The 22,368-nt window shown below is 56.0% G+C and overlaps 1 protein-coding gene across 15 annotated transcripts in view; it reads right to left on the minus strand.

The window, feature by feature from the left end:
- Nucleotides 1–263: 263 nt before the first annotated feature.
- ATP2B2 (ATPase plasma membrane Ca2+ transporting 2) overlaps nt 264–22,368 on the minus strand; it is a 114,992-nt gene continuing 92,887 nt past the window's right edge. For 11 of the 15 annotated variants that reach the window (XM_063114973.1, XM_063114971.1, XM_063114967.1 and 8 more), the window contains 9 exons: nt 21,692–21,871; nt 21,404–21,491; nt 17,762–17,868; nt 17,107–17,298; nt 14,407–14,620; nt 12,516–12,727; nt 12,259–12,366; nt 10,308–10,490; nt 264–1,283 (listed from right to left, as the gene is read on the minus strand). In XM_063114973.1, coding sequence (XP_062971043.1) covers nt 972–1,283; nt 10,308–10,490; nt 12,259–12,366; nt 12,516–12,727; nt 14,407–14,620; nt 17,107–17,298; nt 17,762–17,868; nt 21,404–21,491; nt 21,692–21,871 — 1,596 coding nt within the window. In that variant the 3' untranslated portion in view covers nt 264–971. Of the gene's footprint in view, nt 1,284–8,249; nt 8,422–10,307; nt 10,491–12,258; nt 12,367–12,515; nt 12,728–14,406; nt 14,621–17,106; nt 17,299–17,761; nt 17,869–21,403; nt 21,492–21,691; nt 21,872–22,368 lie in introns of all 15 variants that reach the window. The other 4 variants (XM_063114969.1, XM_063114962.1, XM_063114957.1 and 1 more) reach the window with 3 other exon arrangements.

Genomic DNA, 22,368 nt, shown 5'->3' on the forward strand with positions numbered 1-22,368 from the left:
AGCATTTGGCTTCTGCCTGAGCCTCCCATGGTAGTGACATTATTGAACGGAATTAGCAGGCAAAAATCAGAGCATGGCTATCATAAAACATCAAAGATGCAATCCAGGGCAAGTGTCTGCTGGGCCGAGCTGTTTTTATAGCATCTCAGCCACCAGTGTTCTTAAACCATACAAATAGCCAAAGACGTTATCTACAGGTTTGTAAACAAATTACATTCTCCTTTTAGGACATAAATAAGTTAAAATAGAGTAATTTAAGCAGAAACAAGGCAACATGCCGGCAAAGAAACTTTATATATCCATGTATATATATTTATATATATATATATCTACCTATCTATATGGACGTATACAGTCTTGGAGAAGTATACGTTAATATAGATACAAATAAATGGATATAACCTTGTGAGTGTCTATGAAGTTCTTCGGTTCCATTGGTGCAAATCTACTAGGCGAGTTAAGCTCTGCAGTTTTAAAAAGTTATTAAATTAATCTATACAACTGAGACCATGCTGTGCAAGCATTTCAAAAACTCACAGACCAGTGGATTGGATAAATAGTCTCAGAAAAGAGTCTGTTTGCAGTTCCCGCCTAAGAAAACAAACAAACAAAAAAACCCCTCCTCAGCCCCCCAAAAACCAAACAAGGGGAGGATTAAAAGTGTACAGTACATTCATGCGGGGGACGTGGTGGCCGGGCAGGTGCATGGCTGGTCCATGTTTGGGTGGGAGCCAGGAAGGGCTTGTTTTGGGAAAACTGCTCATGCCCATAAGCCCCCGTTGGAGATTCCGCCCCTTGCCTCAAAGTGAAAAAGAGTTCAAACAGCATCGCAGCCAGAGAAAGGGTCTGTTGGTGGAAACGTTGGTTTTCTCTCCAGTATTTGGTTTCCTGTTGTTGCTCGTTGCTGCTTGGGTGAGTTGGGTGCCTGGATGGGTGGGTGCCCAGGAGGCGGGTGGTGGCAGGGTCCTCAGCTAAAGCGACGTCTCCAGGCTGTGGATGGGGCTCCCTGGACTTGAAGAGGTAGCTGATTTGCTTGTGTCGGTCGTCAGGTTGATCCCGCTGTCGATGGCGCTGTTGTTCTTGTTGAGCGAGGACGGCGGGCTCGAGTTCTGCTTGAGCGCGGCATCTTCTTCCAGGTCAGTGTCATCAATGAGGGGGATGTGGGGCTGTGAATCTTCGATCCGGAATTCAGGATGAGCCATGAAATTATGGATGGAGGTTCGAGACTCAGGCTTTTCTAAACCTTCATAGAGAGAGCTACGGAACGCCTTCACGACGCGGATCTGCAAGGGAAGCACAGGGGTCAGGAGCACTGCCCGAGCCGATAGGCAGGCTCTGGGGGGCCTGGTGGAGGAGTGGGCAGGAGGAGGGTTAGGGCACAGCGGGTGGCTGGAATCCACAGTCGCTGGGTGTTATGAGCATTGACAGGATGGGGAAGAAGGGAAGAGGGGTTCAGGTTATATGCACCCATGAGTTGGTTTTTTAATTGCTTTGGTTATGGTTGGAACTACAGTATTAGGACAGGAGGAATGATCAAGCACCATCAAAGAGATGATGGGAAACTGGTTAAAGGAAGCATAGTCCACTCCAGCGGGCACCCAGACCTAGTGAGAGACTGAGCCTTGTTAACTTCACAGCAGAGGTTCGACCATGCAGAAGGGGAGTAGGGCCAGATGGGAATAAAGTAGGAAAGAGGAGAGGCTATTTAAAAAAAAATTTATCTTAAAAAAACCACACACAGTTAAGAAACCATACAACATGGAACAGGTTACATGTCGTGAACAGAAAGGAGAGACGGTTGGATGAGCTGGGATGAGAGAAGACACACAAGGGCCAAACGGAAAACAGGAACATCAAACCAAAGGCAGCAAAGCAAACCAAAGCCAACCCAGGGCTTTCTGAGGTGCAGAGCAGAGGCAGCCAGGAGGCATGGGCGCAGCAGACTGATGACATTCAGGGGGCATGCCACGGCGGGGTTGGGAACCACACGGCACACAGACAGACACACAGCTACACTTGGAAGCCTGGACGATGTGAACGGAGGTCATTTGTACCCAGCGTTTCTTTCCTTCATGCATTTGGGAGGTAAACACTCGAGTATAGACTCAAAGCCTTGGCCAGTCATTGGAGCTTGCTTCAGGGCCCCCTCTTTCTTGGGGGATTTTGTTTATTTATTTGTGCTTAGAAAACACAAAAGCAAAAAATGAGTCCAGAATATGATGGCCAAACCCAGCCCCGGGTGTGATTCTGGAGATGTGTGGAACCGAGCCACAGAACAGCAGGTTCTTTCATTTTCTACATTTCAGCTGTGAACCACGCGTCCCGAGGCCACAGCTTGTTCCTCCGAGGAACAGAAGGAGGTTGGTCATTGAGTCCTCAAGGCTAGTAGGAACAGCACTGGACTTGGAGGCAGGAAGATCTGTTTGAGTCCTGGCTCTGCCACTGCTGGTCCTTTGACTGTGGGCAATCCACACTACCTGTCTGGTTGCCCTCTATCCTGCCTCACTGGGTGCAGAGGGACAGGACCCTCACTTGGAAGAGAGGTGTCCCTTCACTGGACTCCTGGGAGAGGAAGCCATGCCTGTCATCTCAAGGGGCTAACAGGACTCAGGACAAAGGTGCCTCCTCTCTTCCTAGTCCCAACCTGGAGCTGACTGAGGGGGAGAAAACAAGGCGGTGCTGATGGCTCCGGGGCACAGAGGCTGGGTAGCAGACCTCATCTACAGAGCGGTGGCCACCCCACACCACATGCTGTGGGGAAGCAGAGGACTGCACGAGACGGTCGTGGGGAGGCCCGTGAAGTCCCAGGACTTGAGCTCACAGCTAAACCCAGGGTAGCTCTGTTGTGGGCACTGGTGGGGAAAGCCCTCTTCCATGGAGTGAATATTCTAGATGACTGTGGTGATGATTTTAAGTGTCATAGCTGAGGGTTTATTTTCTGGTTCAAAGGGGAGTCTTTCTAAAGCAATCATGCTCGTCTGCCTTCAAATTTAGAGTATGCAGAGAAGATTTAACTTAAAGCTTGTCGATCTTCCTTTATGGTCTTGTGTAAGACCCCACAGTTTGGCTTTTGTTTTCTCCTTTGCTATCAGCTGCCACTAACCAGTTAGAGCTGACCTTTCCTTGTCTTCTGAAAAGCACTTCTGTCCCTTCTCCTTATGTGCTGTGGGCTGGGGCCTCCAGGCAACCCCGCTTGCTGGGATCATGCTTAAATAAGAGGCAACAGGCCCCATGCAAGAGCCAGCCAGACACTGTGCATTAGTGCTGCTGCTCCCTGAGAGCCGTTTTGGCTGCTCTGAGATTTCCCCCCTGGATTCCCTATTTGTGACTCTAGAGATTATTAATATTCTGACCGCCTGATAAATGGGTGATTATCGTCTTGATTAAGTGAAAACAAAAAAGTGTTGCAGGCCTCTTTTCTCATCTGTAAAATGGGAATAATAGCCATCACTGTAGCTGCCCAGCCAAGTGCTCAGTGTATTCTGAGGCTGAATTGCAATAAGATGCCAGCTGGAACACCTAGTGAATGGGGGAGGTGGGGGTGGAGGAGGGGGCAGGACCCTGTCATGTGACCGACAACGCAGAGGGGATGACACACAATGAGATGAGGCCCCTCGCCCTCCCCCTGGCATGGAGACAACAGAAAGAATGAACTGCTCTGGACAAGACTGTGGGGACAAGACTTTTCGGGACACCCCGCCACGGCCATCTCAAGTCTCCACTTCGGTTCTCTCTGCAGCTGAAATGGAAAAAAGTAGGGGAAGAAAAAAAAGCTCTTCCATCCCCCCTCCCAGCCTACCCTAACGGTGGGATCTTTTGGCCTAAGCCACGTTTGGGCATGGGCGTGAGGGGAAAGAGAGGAAGGGACCCAGTCAGTGGGACTTCAGAAGTTTTGGCTTCCTCTGCACAAAGGCAGCGGGCTCCAAGGAAGTGCAGGGGCCCTGGTCTGAGGTGGGTTGGACATACTCGAATGTTTACCCGGCTTCAGGGAAGCCAAGAGTCTGGGACCGATTCACATTCATTTCAGGCTCAAGGTTAAAGACTCACAACCTCTTTTAATTTCACTCTCTCTTGCTGAACTCTGTGTCCAGGGTTCTCTAGCCCTCTAGGGAAACAAACACATGGAATATTCAGACAGTGGAGAGGTCCAGGCTTCCCCCCCAGAAGCAAGCCATTTTCTCTCCAACCCAAGCCTGCACTAAATTAGTTACCTAAATGCTGAGAAGTCCAGCTCTCTTTCCTTTTCACTGTCTTCATTTCTCCCCCACTAACAACGCCAACTCCTTGCCCTAGCAGTCCTCAGAATCAGGATCTGAAGGGCAAGTGGCAGCAGGAGCTGCCCTATCTGCCTAGTACAGTATGATATCCCCGCCGTGGCTGGCGCCTGGCTAGGGTGCTGCTCTTGGCTCAGGTGTTTTGAAGAAGTAGGACTTTTGATGATGAAAGAGGGGCCTGCTGCAGACATGCTAAGTACAAAGTTGACACGAGATGGTGAGGAACTGGAGGGAAGTGAGAAGGAGAGGCTGTGTGGCTCGGCCTGGGATTAAAGAGCCGAATGCTAATACGGCTTGATCAGCAGTGGGAAGGTGCCCTTCTCCCCAGTCCCTGGCAGGCTGGTGGAAATTCAAGCAGAGAAACAGCTTCCCTGGCCTTTTAAACCCTGGAGGATTGGCTCCTTTTTGCTGATTAAGGCTGTGGGCGTGGGCACTGGTTCCGGAATGGAAGTTCAACCTCTGTGGGCTCCAGGTCTGTGGGCCTGTCTGGGAAGTGGTGGGAGGTGGTGGGAAAAATGAGGGACTCTGGATCAGACCTCGGGCCGCTCCCTCACTGTGTGAGCTTGGCCAAGTCAGTGTTTTTCTCTGCTAAATACATATATTGCTAGATGCCCCCTCCTCACAGTTTAGTAGTGAGGCACATGCAAAGGAAGAGGAGTGGTGGACTGCTTTGGAAATGTGGACCGGGGCCCAAGGAGAAGGCATTAGGGATGTGCCATTAAATTTCTGGGGGAGAAACATACTCGGTTTTGAGTAAGTCAGAGAAGAAAAGCAAGAGAGTGTGCTAGAATTCCCTCCTGAGCACCTTGGTGTCACAGCAGTGCTGCGCGAGGGTGTGTAACATGGCTGGGGACTTTCCTCCCCCCAATGTCATGGGTCAGAAGTCAGCCCAAACCCACACCCTGCTCCCAGGCCTTTGCGGTCAGCTCTTGAAAACCCAGAGGACAGAGGTCTGACTCCTTCCGGGGCACACAGGCCCCAGGCAGACCTCAGTAGGCACATGACCATCTTCCTCTGCTGGGGAATTCCCAGGAACAAGATCCTGCTCAGAGGTGGTGGGGGGCAGCCCACCTGTCCAGTCGGGGCCCTCCCTCCTTCCTGGCCACCAGCTTTACACCTCCCTGTGGGAAGAAAGCATTTTGGCTTCTGAAGGGACCTTGCCTGTTATCTAGAAGATCTGCAGAGTCCTTGGAGGCCAGAGGAGGTAACACTGTTATAGAAACTATTCAAGCAAAGGAGGATAAGGGATATTTATTCAGAGTTTGCATTGTGACTGTATTGACCAAAATGTGTATGTTGAAACCACAGGGGTGGTGATTCCCTTTTGGAACCAGTGCCCTTGGGCTGGAGATTGGTCAGGCTCTTTTCAAGACCACATGCCCAAGGAAGGGCCCTAGAATTACAGGCTGGATTCTGTAACAGAGGGTAGAAATGCAAGATTGTTCAGGAGGCATGACACCAGGGAGAGGAAAGACAGTGGCTGGGTGAGGGAGTTGTGCCTGATAGCCCCTCTGGGTCCTCTGAGAGAATGAAGGGCCACGGACAAGGATTAAGTCAGCTTTCCTTGGCTCTTTTTCAAAGGCTGTGCCAAAGGTGGGCCACTGTGAGATAAAGAGAGATTGGTCTGGCCTGGAGGGAGCTCGGCCTAGAGATGGGAGAGAAGGGTGGGCATAAACGGGCATTTCTCTGAAGGGGGTGTTGTCCCAGGACTGGCCTTGTTGAAAGGTTTTACAAATGGCAAGGGGAGGATGAAGCTGCCAGGCCCGAGGGGACGGCTCTTTCTTCTAGATTGTGAAGCCAAGATGAGGGGCTAAGCCCAGAGGAGACATTCAAAGGCTACGTGGGCACCCAGGAATGTCACAGGAGCTCGGTCGTGGCCAGTGTGTGAAGTGCTGCGCTTCAAGGAAGAGGCTGAGCCAGGATGGACAGAGAACGGAGCTTGTACCCAGAAGCCAGGCTCCTGGCAGTCAGACCCAGCCAGAGGGATGCAGGAGTCACCGGCAGGGGTGGCAGGAACCAAAAGAAGTGGGTTCTTCTCCAGGTAGTCTACATGTGGGAACACTTGGTCACTGCACCGGGACAGGTGGCGGTGCTGAGCAAGCCAGAGCTAAGCTGATTCGGGAGTAAAAGGAGTGGGAAGGTCAGCTGGGTTAGGGCCACCCACCAAGGTTAGGGTCTCAGGTCTGAAGCGGGAGGAAGATGGGACCAAAGTGTCTCATGCCCTGATAAATCCCAGCACTGATTTCCTAGTGACAGTACCTCATGGAAATGTGCCTCAGACACCATCTGCTCAAATACATCTCCCTGTCACATTGGCTCATCTGGCCTCCCCATCACTATGTTTTGTGCTAATGAACAAACACTGACCCCCCTTACCTCCCACCCCCTTTTCTGCATCCTTCCTGTCATCTTATGTACTGGGCAGGACTGTGTCCAAAGAAACGTCATGGGACATGAGCATATGTCATCAACAGGCTCTTTGTGGCCTGTGCCTCTGCGAGAGGGTTACGAAGGAATAGCTCCCACCCAGCACACGGGTCCTCTCCTGCTCAGTGGCAGGGGATGTGCATTGTGGGTGAGGGTATAAAGGGACACTTCATAAAGTATCAACAGGTGAGTCCTGGAGTCTCCTTCTCATTGAAGAAGTTGAAGGCTGGCTAAGATAACAAACACATTGTGTCAATCTGAGAAGATCAGAACTAGGGGCTCCCTTGTGGTTTAGGACAGCTTGACTGGAGGCAAAGCAAGAGAGGCAGGTGGTAAATATGCAGAGCCCCAGGCAAGATCTAGACAAGGCCAGAGATGAGAGGCCCAGGTCATGAGTGTGGCAGGAAGAAGGGAGCTTGGCAGGAGGGAGGTGAAGGAGGGGCCAGCATCCCAGGCTGTCCCTCAGACACAGAAGAGCAGGACGCCAAAGGTTAGACCAGCTCCCTTGGGCTGCTGGCATGCAGCCAAGACATTAGACTCGACCCACCATTTCCTATCCGAGGTTAAGCTGAATGGATCAGGAGACTTGTCCCTTCCAGGAAAGGGTCAGAACTTCAGCGGGTTCCAACCTCAGCTGCATGAAAAAGTGTTTGTCGGGCAGCTGATGTCATCAGATGTGCACTGGAGGAGCAGCAGGGAGAGGCAGAGATCCTGAACTGCTGGGAGGAGGGTCTCCAGGCTGTGATCCCCTCAGTGCCCTGGGACCCCTGATTGACTGTGACCTCTACAACTGATGGCATGCAGAGGCCATCTTTTTGTCTGTCTGCCCTCTGCCCCAGTTAAAAAAAAAAAAAAAAAAAGGAATGACTGTGACCTCTGACCAGCAGAGACCTCTTGGCTCAACCATCCCCCTTGACTGTGACTGTCACTGCTGACTGATGCTCCCTGACCAGATGAGAAACCCCAGATGATGTGATCTTTCTCTTGGTTGGACCCCACTGTGACCCCTGAGGGGTTGTTACCCCTTGACCCACAGTAACCCTTCACCTGACTTTGACTGCAAGACTGCAACTTCCTGGCCAACTCTGACCCTTGCTCTCATGGGCCAGGCTTCTCCTGACCAAGTATGAACCTAGACCGATGGGACAGTCTGTGCCCCCCTCAGTGCCTGCTCCCCTTTGGCCACTGGGACCCTGTAGTGGTTTGGGACCATTTGATCACTGAAAGAAACCCTCTTGATCGAAGGTGATCTCTTGACAGACCCAGACTTTTTGACCAGTTGTGGCCCTTAGAGCCCTTTGACTGACTGGTTGTAGCCTCTGACCCTGACCCCAGCTGACCCTGGCTCACCGAGTGACTACCACCCTGTGACTGGCTGTGATCTTCTGACCAACTGGGACCCTCCTCAATGGCTCTGACCCTTCAGCCCACTGGGCCTAAGAGTGACTGCTGCCCACCATATCCTCTGGTACCCCAGCCCCTGCCCGCCTGCCCGCCCGGGAGCTGGCGTTGGTGGCGCCAGCTGGAGCGGTAAGGAATCACACTCACGCCCAGCTGCAGCAGGAGGAAGGCTGGTCGGAGAGGAAAGAGCATTGGACAACGACACGCGACTAGGGCTAGAGAGATTGGCTACGTCCTGGCTCTGGCTGGTGACGGAGGACTGTCTCCGCAGGGCCCCCTGAAAGGAGGCCCCGCTCTTGAAAGTATTGACTACTTCAATCTGCAACGGAGGAGAGAACGAGACAAGTTGCGAGAAGAACGAACACAACAGCTACACGACTGACAGGCGCAACATCATGATAACAGCCGCAGCCACGGCAACAGCGACAATGTCACTTAAATCAAAACAAAAAATACCAGACACACTTCAAGGCTCTGAAAGATATCTGCTCAGCTTCGGGCCCTCTGTAGGTCCCAGGGTCCCAGGGAGGACACAGGGGTCTGGGCTTTTTCATGCTCAGGGGCCAGTGGGCTGGGCCGAGGCTGGAGGCGGGGGGGCGGCGACTAAACACTGCATTTGAAGGGGAAGAGAGTGGGCGCTCAGCCTCCCTCAGGGCCAGGTGGTGAGTCAGAGTGCAGTGGGGGCCCTGGGGTGGACAGACTTTGGCCCAAATTCTGGCTCTGTCACTTCCTAGCTAGGTGAACTTGTGAAAGTCATCTGAGTCCAGCTTCTTGTCCTGAAGAAGGGGCAATGCCTCCTACCTGACAGGGTAATCTGTAAATGGCAAAGGCCCTGGCCCATGTCAGTGCTCAGTACAAGACAGGCAAGATAAGCACAGGTGCCCACTCAAGAACGACAGTTTTTGCTTCCTCACGAAATCTGGAGACCCCTGAATGGTTTTGCTGCCAGGGCAGTGACAGCACCAGGGTCATATGCACTGAGAACTGCCCTGGCCTTCCCAGGAAGGAGCCAGCCGGGAGGGCTGGCTGCCAGGGTACTGGGCAGGGGAAGAGAACCCAGGCCTGTGTCAGGCAGTTCCGGCCCTGAAACCTGCTCCCCATCCCCACACCAGCTGTGCCAGCTCAGCAGGAAGGGTCAGCTCCTGGACCTCAGTGACTCTAACACTGGGGTAATCATACCTACCTCTTAGGGGCTGTGAAGGTCACATGAGATGAGGTTTGGGACAGGGCACTGTGGGGTGTGCAGCAGCCCAAGTGAGCTATTGCTACATGGGACAGAGATGAAGAGCTGGTCCACACCAGGCGGGACAGAGGCGAGGTGGGCGGCTCTTTGCAACAATTTCCAGAGTGGGGTGGGGTGGGGCGGGGCGTGGGGATGAAGTTCCCAGCTCCAGCTCCCCAGGTGGTCTGGGCAAGAAACCCACTTTCTCTTGGTTTCATCACCTCCCAGGGCTGTGACAGCACCCGTAAACTACAACACTTGACCTGGGCAGAAAGGCCCGTGTGAGAGCATGTGGCCTGGGTGTGTGTGTGTGTGTGTGTGTGTGTGTGTATGGTGGGGGCGTTGCACAGTGTGTCATGTGCCCCATGGTTCCCATGTGCTCTCTGCTCTGGGGAAGAAACCTGCCTCTGGCTGGACAGGCGTGTACTGGGTGTGCCCGTGTGCATCTGTGTGCACGGGGGGGGGGCTGGGGAGGGTGGGAAGCCCCCAGTGGAGGCGCAGGATGTGTGCGCATGTGTGAAGGCCCACACCTCGCCTGGCCCTGGGAGAAGCGGGGCAACCCTGGCTGCAGCTGCCGTCTAGCTCTGCACTGCCCCTCCTGGTGGCTGCCCCCCAGCCCTGAGCCACAGCCCCTCCCTCACCTCGGCCTCAGAGCCAACCCTCCTTACCCCTCAGGAGAACCCCCCTGGGTACCACAGCGGGTGTGACCCCCATTCCCACCCTTCGCCGGGCTGAGAGGGCACAATGAACATTCCCGAGGAGGCTGCACCGTTTCTTCAGCAGCCACGAGTGTGTGAGGAACATGGGTGTACAGGTGGCTGGTGAGGGGGCGAGAGCCACCTGAGGCCCTCCCCTGAGGCCAGGTCACTCTGTGGCCACCCTCCCTCAGCACCAGAGCCACCCTGGGGTGCCAGAGCACACTCACCTCCATCACCCGGCCCGCCCCGTCCAGGCCTGGGCCCAGCCCTGAGAGCTTCCTGTACCTGGGTTTGGATCCGGTTCAGGCCCCGGAACCATAGGATCTGGCCCCGCCGCAGCTCTCTCTCGGCGTGATCTATCTCCTCCACATCCTCGTTGAGCTCCTCCTCCGGGATCTCCTCCTTCTGCGTGAGCCTGCCCGCCTCCTTCAGGAACTTGAGCCGGCTGGTTGGGATGGTAGCGATGACCTGCAAGGGACCCAGCCCATCAGGGGCGGTGGGGCTGTCCCTCTGGTTGGCCTTTCCTCCCTGGGCACCCCCTTACCCACTCAGTTAGTCACATCATAATTCACTCCTTAACCCATCCCACCCATTCCTCAACTCGATCTTTTCCAATTTCTTACTAATTTACTCTTTGATTCACTCACTCATCCAGAGTCAGGGGGACATAGTGGAGATCTTGCCATCAGGAGGTGGGCAGATGTGACTTTTAATACCCCAGGCCATACTGGTTGTGTGACCTGGAACAATTCATTTAACCTCTCTGAGCTGTAAAGCTGGGGGCAGTTCTGGGAGTCGTTAGGATTAAGGCCTCTTGGGCTCATTCCCTGAGGTCATTGGACCCCAAGGCACCCAAGCCTGGGGAACATGGGCTCAGCGAATCCAGACTGGGAAGACAGTATGGGAAGGGGATGTGCCTCGTTCTCACTCTTTCCCCAAAGGGCTTGTCCCTGTGGCTGAAGCCTGAGAGGCAGGCCCTGTAGGGAAGCTGAGGTGGCAGATGTCAGAGGCCCCTTACATCTCCTGTAGGGACAGACAAAGGCTGGCCTGGACACTCAGCCTCAGGGATTCCCTGGGAGTTCAAGGTCAGCATTGCCCATCGACCTTAGTCCTTACGAGCCCGTCCCCTCAGGTGCTGAGAGCTCCCTTAGAGTGTAGGCCCCAGTGGGATAAAGATGGCCTGGCCCCAAAGGTACCCAGGGAAGGGGTTTGCTAAGCCAAATCTAGTTTATCAACTCTCCAAAGAAGCTCCATAGTTTAAAGAAGGTCCTTTTGGATGAAACTTTCTTCTTTCTTTTCTAGTTAATTTTTGCTGCTGTAGCTCCTCGCTCTACCCTAAGGATAGCCTGAAGGCAAGAACAATGTTTTAGGACTGTTGGGGTCCCCACTGCCTGGATGGATGTCCGAGCACCTTGGGAATAAAGCCCCTCTGGCCCAGGATTGGCTCTGGGAAGTTCTCCCAAGCACCGTGTCCTGGGTCAGGAGCCTTTGAGCTGCGAGCTGTCAGAGCTGTGATGACTGTGCGCGTGTGTGCACATGCACACACCTAGAACTTGGGCAAACATAGTGAAGGGAACTGGTGGGAGAATGTTCTGGAGTCAAAGCTGGGATGGTCTGTAGAGAGTATCCAGCTCAGGGGTCCCCAAAGCCGGGGAGGATCTCAGATGGCCACAGGCACAGCACCAAGGAACACTGCAATGTGGCAGCATTCATCCCTCTTCTGTTCCCTCTGAGCCCTCTGAAGGACCGGGCGTGGAGCCAGCGGGCCATCAGCACCAGCACACCACTGCTAATCCCCATTTTCAACAGGCTGGCTCCAGGCTCTGAGCCTTGGCAGGCCATGGAATCTAGCTAGAGTTTAATAACATTGTTCTCATTGCGTTAGTTTTTTATTTGATAGCTTCTATTTATGACAAGTGATATTGATTTCCACTCATATTAGTAATGTTGCCTTTTGAAATAAGTTTAAGTTAAAAAAAAACTTGATTCAGTTGAAAGAAAATATTAAGTAAATAACAGGAGCAGTGGTACATAGATGTGAGGCAAAAATCAGAGTGGTGGTACCCAACCCCCGTTCCTCAGACGCCCAGAGATAGGGAGGGCTTGGTCTGGGGTCAAGCAGTGAGTCCGCGTCAGAGCCAGGAACCATTCCTGGGGCTCCTGGATTCCCCTTCCAGTGCTGTTATGCTTTCCCCACTGAGAGGACCCTCCCTCCTGCAACCCACCCAGAACCTACCTGGCCCCAGACGAGCTCTCCTAGCCCGATGAATATGCACCACATCCACTGGTCCAGCTGCAGTGGAGAGCAGCTGAATGGCTTCCCTCCAAACTGCACGATCACTATCTGGAGGTGGAAGGGGAGCAGAGACAGAGAGGCAGGTGGGGACAGGCCATCAGGGGCCAGCGCAGAGGGCCAGGGCTCTCAAAACAGTGCCGGGGAGTCCAGGTGCACACTGCCCACCCCCGCCCAGGCCAGGGTGGGGGGCTGGCTACCTGGATGGCAAAGGTGCCCAGCACGATGGTGCAGAAGATGGGGTTCCGGAAGATGCCGTCAAAGACATTGCGCTCGCCGTGGATCTTGCGGGCGTTGATCTCATTGAAGAGCTGCATCATGACAAACGTGTTGAAGATGATGGTGTAGTGCTCCGAGGGCGGCGAGTGCAGGGGCGCGTTCCTCCCGCTGTCGATCTGGAACATCTTCTCGCCTGTGAAGCCGAGAGGGCGCGGGCTGGGCTGAGGGTGGTTGCAGGGGAGACCCTGGCCCTTTGCGTTGGATGAGTCAGCAGACAGGACACATGCCTGGACACAGGGTGGGGGCCCGCGTGCTGCTGGCTGGTCGGTGAGCGCAAGTGAACAGTTACAAACCCTTTCTCCTTGAGGGGAGGAAGACCTTGGGGGACTGTCTTCCACTTTCTCTGTGGGATAAAGGTGAAATGCCAGCTGTGTTACCAGGTGACACTGCTGATAAAAAGTGACCCTGGATTGGCAAACTCATCTGCCCTGGGAGGACAGGAACACCTGTGCGAGGCTGTAGCTTTGGACTTTCCTGGAAGTGCTGCTGCTTGTAACTGAGCATGTCCCTTGCTGAGACCTCTGGAAGCTCAGGGGACTGTTACAAGAGATACCCATTCCCATATGGTGCTTGGGGTTTCCAGGCCAGGCAGGCTCCAGACCCCCCTATGTGGCTTCATTCTTTCACACCTGAGCTGTCACAGGGGTGGGGAGTAGCCCCCAGACTGCTGTGTGGACACCTGTAGATGGCATATCTGATGCTGTCCTGGATCCTTTTGCAAAGCTGTGTAAACTGGTGCCAGAAGGGCTTGTGGGGTTCTCTGGTGTGAGGTCTAGCCGAGCCCAAGGCCACCCAGAGTAGGCAGGCGCCCGGGCGGGTCAGCCAGTGAGCAGCCCCGCAGCCCTGCCTCCTCTCCCCGGCCCCTCCGCTCTCTCCCCATCTCTCCAGGTTTTGCTTTCATGGGGCTTCCTCTAAGGCTTTTCATGATAATTTTTACAACAGTAACGTGTCCCGACAACATGTTACCTTAAAGAAAAAAAGACGACTGCCCTTTGAGGAACGTGATCCACACCCCGCTTCCATCTGTACCCTGGGCTTTGAGGGCAAGTGCTCATTGGCGTTGGAAGCCCAGCTCCAGGAGGCTCTTGTGGAAGCAGCTGCCCCAGGCTGGGGACGCTGCACTGGCCCCGACTTGCTGTGTGACCGCGGGCCAGGCCCTTCCCCTCTCTGGGCCTCTGTTACCCATCTGTGACCTGGGGGTAGGCTTCACCAGGATCATCTCTGAAGTATCCATGGAAACCAGGCCAGTCTTAGACACAGGCAGACTTGGTTCTCCGCCCAGGCTTTTCCTCAGCCTGGCTGTGTGCCCTTGGGCAAGTCCCCTTACCTCTCTGAGCCTCGGGGCCCTCATGTGTAATGTGGGGTGGGGGCAGAGGTGCTCGCCTCATGGAGTGGTTGGGAGATTGAAGCAGGCAGCCTGGATGAAAGCGTCGTGAGAACGGTTGGCGGTTACGCAGGCACCTGTGCCACTTCCCTGAGGGGGTGTCAGTGAGGATTCCCCCCACGGGCAAGGGCAGTCTGGAGTGGGTCAGGGAAGGGGTGAGCCACTTCCACGCAGAACCTCAGTGCCTGCGGGGCTGACGTGAGGTGCGTCCATCGGTGCCTGGACGCCACCTTGCCTGGCGTGTACTCAGTGCCAGGAGCTGTCATGGGGAAGGCCCTGGTTTTGGGGTCGGCCAGTTGCTGTGTGACCTTGAGTAGCTTACTTTATCTTTCTGGGCCTCAATTTCCCCATCAGCAAAGCAGGAAGGCAGATGGGACATAACACTGTGACCCTGCCACAGAGGGTTGTGGGCGGGGCAGGGGACTCACCAACAAAGAGCAGGGTGAAGATGAGCGTGAGCTGGTAGACAGCGTGGCCCAGGATGTTCTTCATCATGGTCCGCGAGATGAGGGGCTTGTTGCGGCCGTATGGCTTCCTCAGGAGCAGGGTCTCAGTGGGTGGCTCGGTGGCCAGCGCCAGCGAGGCAAACGTGTCCATGATGAGGTTCACCCAGAGCATCTGCACAGCCTTCAGAGGCGAGTCCTGGGGACAGCGCCCGGGAGAGGCTGTCATGGGAGCCAGCCCCACCTGCTGCTATCAAGTGCTGGGCGGGTCTCACCGTGGGGTCGCGGCAGGTTCCTGCTGCGAGGGCCTCGAGCTGACCTGCCCCGGGGTTCCTGCGCAGGCATGGAGCAGGTTCTCTGGAGAACAGCATGCATCCATCCACCTCAGCCCTGTCTTCCCCACCGGAGAAAATAGAGGACCCAGGCTCCATGGCCACAGCTCCCTGTCTTCTGGTAAATTTAGCCGCATCCCAGCCATCTTCTTGCTGCCCCTCCAGCCCCCGTGGATGGGTCTCTCTTGGCTGAGGCCAAGGCCTCCCCCAACATCTCTGGCTCAGTCACCTGTGTCCTTCACCTTTCCCTGAACCCTCTCCGCTGCCTCATCCCCCTCAACTATCAGTGGCTCAAGTCCCTCCTGTCCTACAAACAATGCCTATGGCCCTTGCCCCCCAAATTCTCCTCACCTCTTATCATCCCACCTTGCCTTAAAAAATTACCGTGTATATCTATGATTCCAAAAATACATTTTCATGGTAGGAAATTTTGGAAAGGATTAGCAGAAGCTAAAACTCATCAAGGATCTCACCCACTTACAGGTCACCACTGCCCACATTCTGGTGCAGATCCTTCCAGACCTCCCTCTTTGGCTGAGATGGGGACCACTATTCATATAGCTCTGTGCACAATCACACCACATGGTCTACACTGGCCAAAGGAACCAAATGCAGTTGTTCCCCTCCTTCCTCACACCCTCACATGCCTTATCCACGACAGCCAGACTGGGGCCCCTCTATGCCCCCAAAATGCTTTCTTCCAAGGTCACCTGCGACTTCTGTGTCACAAACTGAGGGACCCGCTCTCCAGCCTCATCTCACTGCGTTTGGCCACTGCCTCCCCTTTGTGCTGCCGACCTGCTCTCCTGGTTGTCGTCTTCCCTCTCTGAGGGCTTCTCCCCTGCTCCTTGTAAATCTGTGTTCCTGTGGCCCTTCCTCGGACCCGCTGTCCTCTCCACACCTGCCCCTGGCTGCAGGTACCCACCTCTCCCCGCCATGGCTTCTCTCCAGCCCGGCCTTCTCCCTGTGGCTTAGCCTCATCTGTCTGGTGGCCTGTGGAACAGCCCCTGCAGGAAGCCCATAGGCCCTGTAAACTCAACCGCCCAAACTGACTGCTCCCCTCACCTCTGTCCCTCTCAATGCAGTCCTGAGGCCCCCTCTGCCTGCACCCACACACTCACTCACCTCACAGCCCCCCTCCTGGCCACCTCTCCCACATCTGCCCTGGCTCAGCCATACTCCCCACGCCCTGGGCTCTGTACCTCAGTGTCAAGTCCACCTGTCTTCCCACCACGGCCTGCATGGCCCTGCCACCAACGCAGTCGAAGACCTCAGGCAAACTGATAGTCATCTCCAAACCTCAGTTTCTCCATCCGGCATCAGTTGGTCTCCAAGAAACAAGGAGTGTCCCCCAAGCTGCCACTAGAGGGAGCTTCTGGTCCACAGACCAGGAGAAAGGGTCCTTCCGAGCAGTCGGGAACCCCGGCACCCGTCCCCAGGGCTCTGATTCTCCAGGCCTCAAGGCTGGGGTGGCGGGAGCTGCCATGTGTGTCCCCTTGGCTCAGGCTGCCACCGAGGGGGCAGTGTTCCCAGGGGCTTGTCTGCCTAGGTAGCTAGTGGGAGGGGTCAGAGCTCAGGGATCTCTCAGGGATAAGAGAGCCCAACCATCCAACTCAGGCTAGGCTGGCCAGTCCCTATGGAGAGGGGCATGCCAGCTGGCGTACCAGGAGGCTGCAGGAGACACGGCAGGTGCCTGGCCATTCCCTCCTATGAGCCTCAGTTTCTGCCTCTGTAAAATGGGGATCATCACAGTCCCCGCCTCATGGGGCTGGGGTGAGCAGCAGATCAGCTGCAGAAATCCGGGGCCAGCCCACCATCAGATCTGTGGGCTCATGCATGCGCTGCTCGAGACCCAGAAGTGGTGATCTGGACAGACTCTTCTTGTCTCCCCGAGTGAGACAGAACCCCCCCGACTCCGCCCTGCCACCTCTACCCCACCTCTCCAGACATACTCAACTCCAGAACAAAGGCCCCCAGGGCCCTGCTGGCCTTTTGTCCTCAGATGGACACCTGATCCCCCTTTGGGCCTGCCTTTTGGAGTCCAGGGGCCCTGCCTTCCCTCGAGGATCTCCTCACCTACCTCCTGGAGCCAGGTTCTGGACTGGGGTATGAGGCCTGACATCTATTGGTTGGGTGACCTTGGGCAGGTCATGCCACCTCTCTGGGCCTCATTTCCTTGACTCCCCTGGGGCTGGTGTGTGCACCCGAGCTCTGGGATGCAGTTCCTGACCCTCCACAGGTGCTCCATGGATGGATGCCCTGTCCCCAGTGCTCCATGGATGGGTGTCCTGTCCCCAGGTGTTTGATGAAGAAGTGGGATGCTCTGGCTTTGGTATATCCTCTGAGGACCCACCTGCGTGATGCAGGCGCCCGTGAAGGCCACGATCACGGCCACCACATTGACTGTCAGCTGGAACTGTAAGAACTTGGAGATGCTGTCATAGACATTGCGGCCCCACATCACTGCCTTGACGATGCTGCTGAAGTTGTCATCTGTCAGGATGATGTCCGAGGCTTCCTTGGCCACATCGGTACCTGCAATGCCCTATGGGGACAGGAACAGGAGCCTGGGTTGGTGGCTGGGGAAGGCGGGCAGCTCTGGCACTGACGTCCTCACCCCTACACCCCTTCCTTCCCCACTGTGCACACACCCAGTGGGACCAGCACAGCCAGACCACACAGGGACACATGCACACACACACAACCCTCTCTTCATGCTCCTCCCAGACCAGCCCCTGATGCCAAGCCCCTGCCCTTAGGAAGCCTTGCCCCGGCTCCTTCCCCACTCTGCTCCCCTCCTTCCCGACCTGCAAGTGCCCTCACAAAGCTCTCCCTGAGCAAGGAGCCTCCCCACACCCTTCCAGGAGGACCTCAGGGGCAAGGCTGAACCTGAGCGCTGGGCACACACGAGGTGGGCTGAGTGTGAACTGGGGGCCCATACAGCCAGTTCAAGGTAGTGTAGTCCAAGCCCCACCATCCCACCCCAGGCCCCTGAGAGCCACCCCTACCATGGCAAAGCCCACGTCAGCCTTCTTGAGCGCAGGCCCGTCGTTGGTCCCATCCCCTGTCACAGCCACCACCTGCCGCTGCTCAGTGTGTGTGCTGTCGATGATGCCTGAGGAAGCGGGAGTGTGCTCAGGGCCCTGAGCCAGCCCTGAACCTCTGGAGGGCCCTGCGCTGGGCACCGGCCCCCTCTGGCCCCTGCCCAGCCACCTCTCCCCTCGCGGCTCCCCCCATCCCAGGTTCGCCCACAGATGCCAGCACCTGCAGGAGACAGTGGCACCTTATTAGCCCAGTGCTGCCTGTGGCTCCCATGGCCTGTGCCTGCTCACCTCTCCAGCACTCTCTCTGCTCTCTGCAGCTCTCAGCCACGCACTGGCCACCCTAACCACAAACACTGTCCCCTCTGCCTGTACTCAGGGGTGCCTCCGCCTCTCCAGGGCGCCCAGGGCTTTGCCTCCCACCATCCGCTTCTCCAGCACCTTCTCCCTGGGAGTCCAGTCATGCCCCAGGGAGTCGTGGCTGCGCCACTTGCCCCTGCCTCGTTGTTCTGGCCTTGACCTCTCTCCAGACATTCGTCCTCAATACAATATTCAGCAAGTAACAGAAAGAACAGATAAAAAGGGTGAGTGAAAGATGTCATCATCGGGGACCTGTAGAGTTTGTGGGACTTGTCACTCATGGGGGTCCCAAGCAGAGATGTCTGTGGGCAGGACAGAAACTTGGGTGTCAACCTTGACCTGTCCCTCTTTCATTCTGCACATCAAATGTATCACCAAGGTCTGCCAATCAGTTCCAGCTCTAAAGTCCCACTGAAATCCTTCCTGTTCACTTTGTCCCCTTCCCCTCTGTCACTAGCATCTCCACGTCCTCTCTCACTAACTCTGCCCCTCCCCCCCACAGCCCCAGAGCTCTCTGTAACACCTGTGTTTGGTGCGTTCCCTGCCCCCCTGGGAAAGTCATTCTCTCGCTCCCCTGCTTGGGCTCAGGACAGTCCCACGCTCTCAGCTCTGCCTGTAGGGCCCTCCGAGACCTCCCACCCACGCTCTGACCTCTTCTCTCACCCTGGCCGCCCCCTCCCCGTGCTTGTAGTCCCACAAAGCTGGCTTCTGCTGCCCCATCTCTGCACAGGTTGTGCCTTGGCCAGGTGACTCTCACCCTAATGCTAACCCAAAATGTAGTTTCAGCTCTGATGCGACTTTCCCCAGCAGGCCTTTCTGAACCCCTGAAGACCTCTGCCCACCCCCAGTCAGATGACTGTAATTCCTTGTGCCTCCCCACGTGTGTGCCTCCCTGTCTTGTGCCTGGCAGAAGCAGCTACCGTGGAATGAGGGGATGAGTCCCCTGACTTGGGGCTCTGTACCCCCTGCCGGTCCCCCAGCCCACCCTCTTCAAGGCCCAGCTCCAGTGCCGTGAGCTGCAGGAACCGTCCTGGGCTCAGGCGCTCCAGATTCGCACACTCGGCATTTGAGGTCTTTGCCTCTGTCTGTCCCTCAGCCTTCCTTCGCTGGCTCCCTGGGCTGGCCCCAGCCGTCACAGCCCTCCTCCTTCTCCCAGCAGAGTGGAGAGCCAGGAGGACACCTCCCCCAGCCCCTTCCTTCACCTCCAGTCCTGGTGTGGCCCAGTGTCACCAGCGGCCCTCCTGTGGCCGCCTCCTATGGTCACACCTCTGTCCTGCCCCTCTGGACCTCTCAGCCCTTCCCACTATGGACTGCACCTTCCTTCTGCCCAGGTTTCCTTCCTTGTCTTCCTGCTCTGGCTGCCGCCCCCTGGTCCTCTGACAGTCTTCAGCCTTGGCCATCACCTGGGTAGCAGCTCCTGGTTCGGCGGTTCCTGGCTCTCCCCACTCGCATACATACCCGGGTCTCGCTCTCAGCCCGCTCCCTCCCCTGCCTGGATGTCCAGCTGCCTTCGGATGGACGGGTCCACTCAGATGTCAGAGGCCCCCGCCTCAGCCAGGCCCTCTGCTGTGTGTCCTGACACCCAGCCACGCGCTCACAAGCCATGGGGCACACAAGCACACAGCAGCCTCTCAACAGGTGCAGACCCTCCTCCCCCTCACCCTGCCACGACACAGACAATTGCCCAGGCTGGGCCCTGCCACCACCCAACATTTCTCAGACCCACTGGCTGCCAGCTCTACTTGTTCTGTTGCTACCGTGCAGGCGGCATCTCTCAAGCTGAACGGTCCTGGGCCCTCTGCCTCCAGGCCAGTCCCCACACAGTAGGGGGAGCTTTCTAGAACAACACTTCTCCCCTCCAGGCCCTCCCATGCTGGACCCTGAGTCACTGCACAGGCTATTGGCCAGGTGTTCACAGCCTTGTAGGATCTGATGCCAGCCCGCCTTCTCCTGTCTCTCCCTCTAGTTTTCTTCTAGTTTCCCGATGTCCTGAGGTCCCAGCCTAGCCAACTGAACTTCCTCCTACTTCTTGAAGGTGCCTGGGGCTCTTTTGTCTCTGGGCCTTCACAGTGCAGTTCCCTGCTCTGCCTGAAATACAGACCCTTAGCCCGCCTTCAATGGCCTGTGACCTGACACCCTCCCCAGCCCAAGTTAGAGGCCAGCAGCAGGCCCCAGGACAACTTTCTCTGCCACCAGTGCAGCCTTTTGCTCTGTGTACGGACACCACCTATTTAATGTCCGCTGCATGGCTACAGAAGGACTATGTCTGCCTAGAGTAGGGCCTGGCACCCAGTAGGCCCTCAGTATGAGTGAATGAGTGAGTGAATGAATGAATGAATAAGAAACCGGGATGGGTTGGGGGGCCTTCTGCTCAGGTATCTGTGGTTCTGGGGTTCTATATTTCTGTCCCCAGGCCAGATCTACCTCTGTTAATGTCCTTAGACAGCACCTTTGAGACAGGCATCTGAGACACCCTAGGGATGATCTCAGCCAGAAACCTGCCCCCTATGGCCATTTTACAGATGGGGAAATTGAGTCCCAAAGGGGAGAGACTTGCCCAAGGCCACAGAGCAGGTCAGTGGCAGCCAGGACTTGAACCAGGGCTATGTGACTCCGGAAGCGCCCTGTACCCAGCCCCTCGGGCTTGGCAAGTGGTGTGCACTCTCTCCAGAGGGAGGCGGGGAGGGTGAAGGATGAGGCTTCTGGCCTCCTCTCTCAGGTTGCTATTCCCAGGATAGCCCGTCCGTGGGGTCCTGATCACAGATGTTGGTTGGGGGGGCCTTGGAGAAAAGGCAGACCAAGGTCCTCAAACTCATAAGCTCTGGGGCCATACTGAGAACAAATGAGGAAGGCTGAGTGTAGGACCCTGAGGAGTGGTGAAGACTGTGTCAAACGAGAGAGAGCAAGGTCGTTTCAAGTCATCCAAGTGCAACATAAGAAAGGTGCCATACCAGCCAAGTAAACACACCTGTGGGCCCCACTCTGCCCTCGAGCGTGAGTCTGAGACTCCGGATAGGCCCACTGCTTCCTAGAGGAGCTGAGGCTCAGAGCGAAGACTCAACCTCCCATCTCCTTCCGGCCCTTAGCAGGCCTCCCAGGGCTTTAAAGGGAATCACATAAGAGCCATGTGTGGACAATCCCAGGCGGGTCTCTTCCCTCCTGGGAAGAAGCCGCAAGTGTCAGGAGAGAAGGGCTGGTTTCCAGCCTCGCGCTGGGCCTCAGGATTGCCCGAGCCCACCCGAGTCTTACCTTTGACCAGGGTATGCTTGTCCGTGGGGGAGGAGCGAGCCAGCACCCGCAGCTTGGGCCAGATCTTGTCGATTCGCTCCTGCTCAATCTGGAGAGGGATGGGGGAGGGGGTGGGTCGGTGGGATCCGGGAGAGAAACTGAGGCCCGGAGAAGGGAGGGGACTCGCCCAGAGTCACTGGGCTCTCAGCAGCAAACTGGCTGGCTCCTGTACAATCATGCAGCACCTGTGCCTCCCAGCCCCCAATTCGAGCTTGACCCCCTGTGGACCCGTGACCCTGGGCCACGTACCTCTCCCTTCTCATTCCGGATCCTCCTGTTGAACTCCTTGCCCTCAAGGCACAGGAAGTCCTCCCCAGGGTGGATGATGCCACACTTGATGGCGATGGCCCGGGCCGTGTTGATATTGTCCCCGGTGACCATGCGGACCGTGATGCCTGCCCGCTGGCACTTTCGGATGGCTTCTGGGACCTGGGCAGGAGGGCAGGAATCATGGGGAAGGGCACCACCTTGGGCAGGCCCTCCCTGCCCTCATGGACTCCAGAGTGAGCCCTGCTCACAGGCAGCTCTACTGAAAGGAAACTAGATGACCACAAGATTCTGATGGCACATATGGCACATGGGCCACTGCCTCCCTTCCTGTGCCCATGGCAGGCATTGTTAATCTATCACAGCATCCTCTGAGTAAACCCTGATGTACTCTCAGAATTCAGAGTCCCAGGCAGCCACCACCTCTCAACCATGAGAGTCCACCTTGAGAAAGGCCCCCATAACCAGCCCCTCAGATGTGGCCCCGGGCCAGAGTGCAGAGCACTCCACTATGCACACGACTGTCCCTGCTCCACCCACGTGCACAGCTCCTGCAAACTCGATGGTAAGTCTGTGTATTTCCAGTTTCTTGGGGGGACATTTGCATTTGGGGGCATTTTATTTACAGAATGTGACGCTGGCTTAGAATAAATATAAAT

Source organism: Cynocephalus volans, chromosome 11, assembly GCF_027409185.1.
Source record: "Cynocephalus volans isolate mCynVol1 chromosome 11, mCynVol1.pri, whole genome shotgun sequence".
NCBI classification, from domain to species: Eukaryota; Metazoa; Chordata; class Mammalia; order Dermoptera; family Cynocephalidae; genus Cynocephalus; species Cynocephalus volans.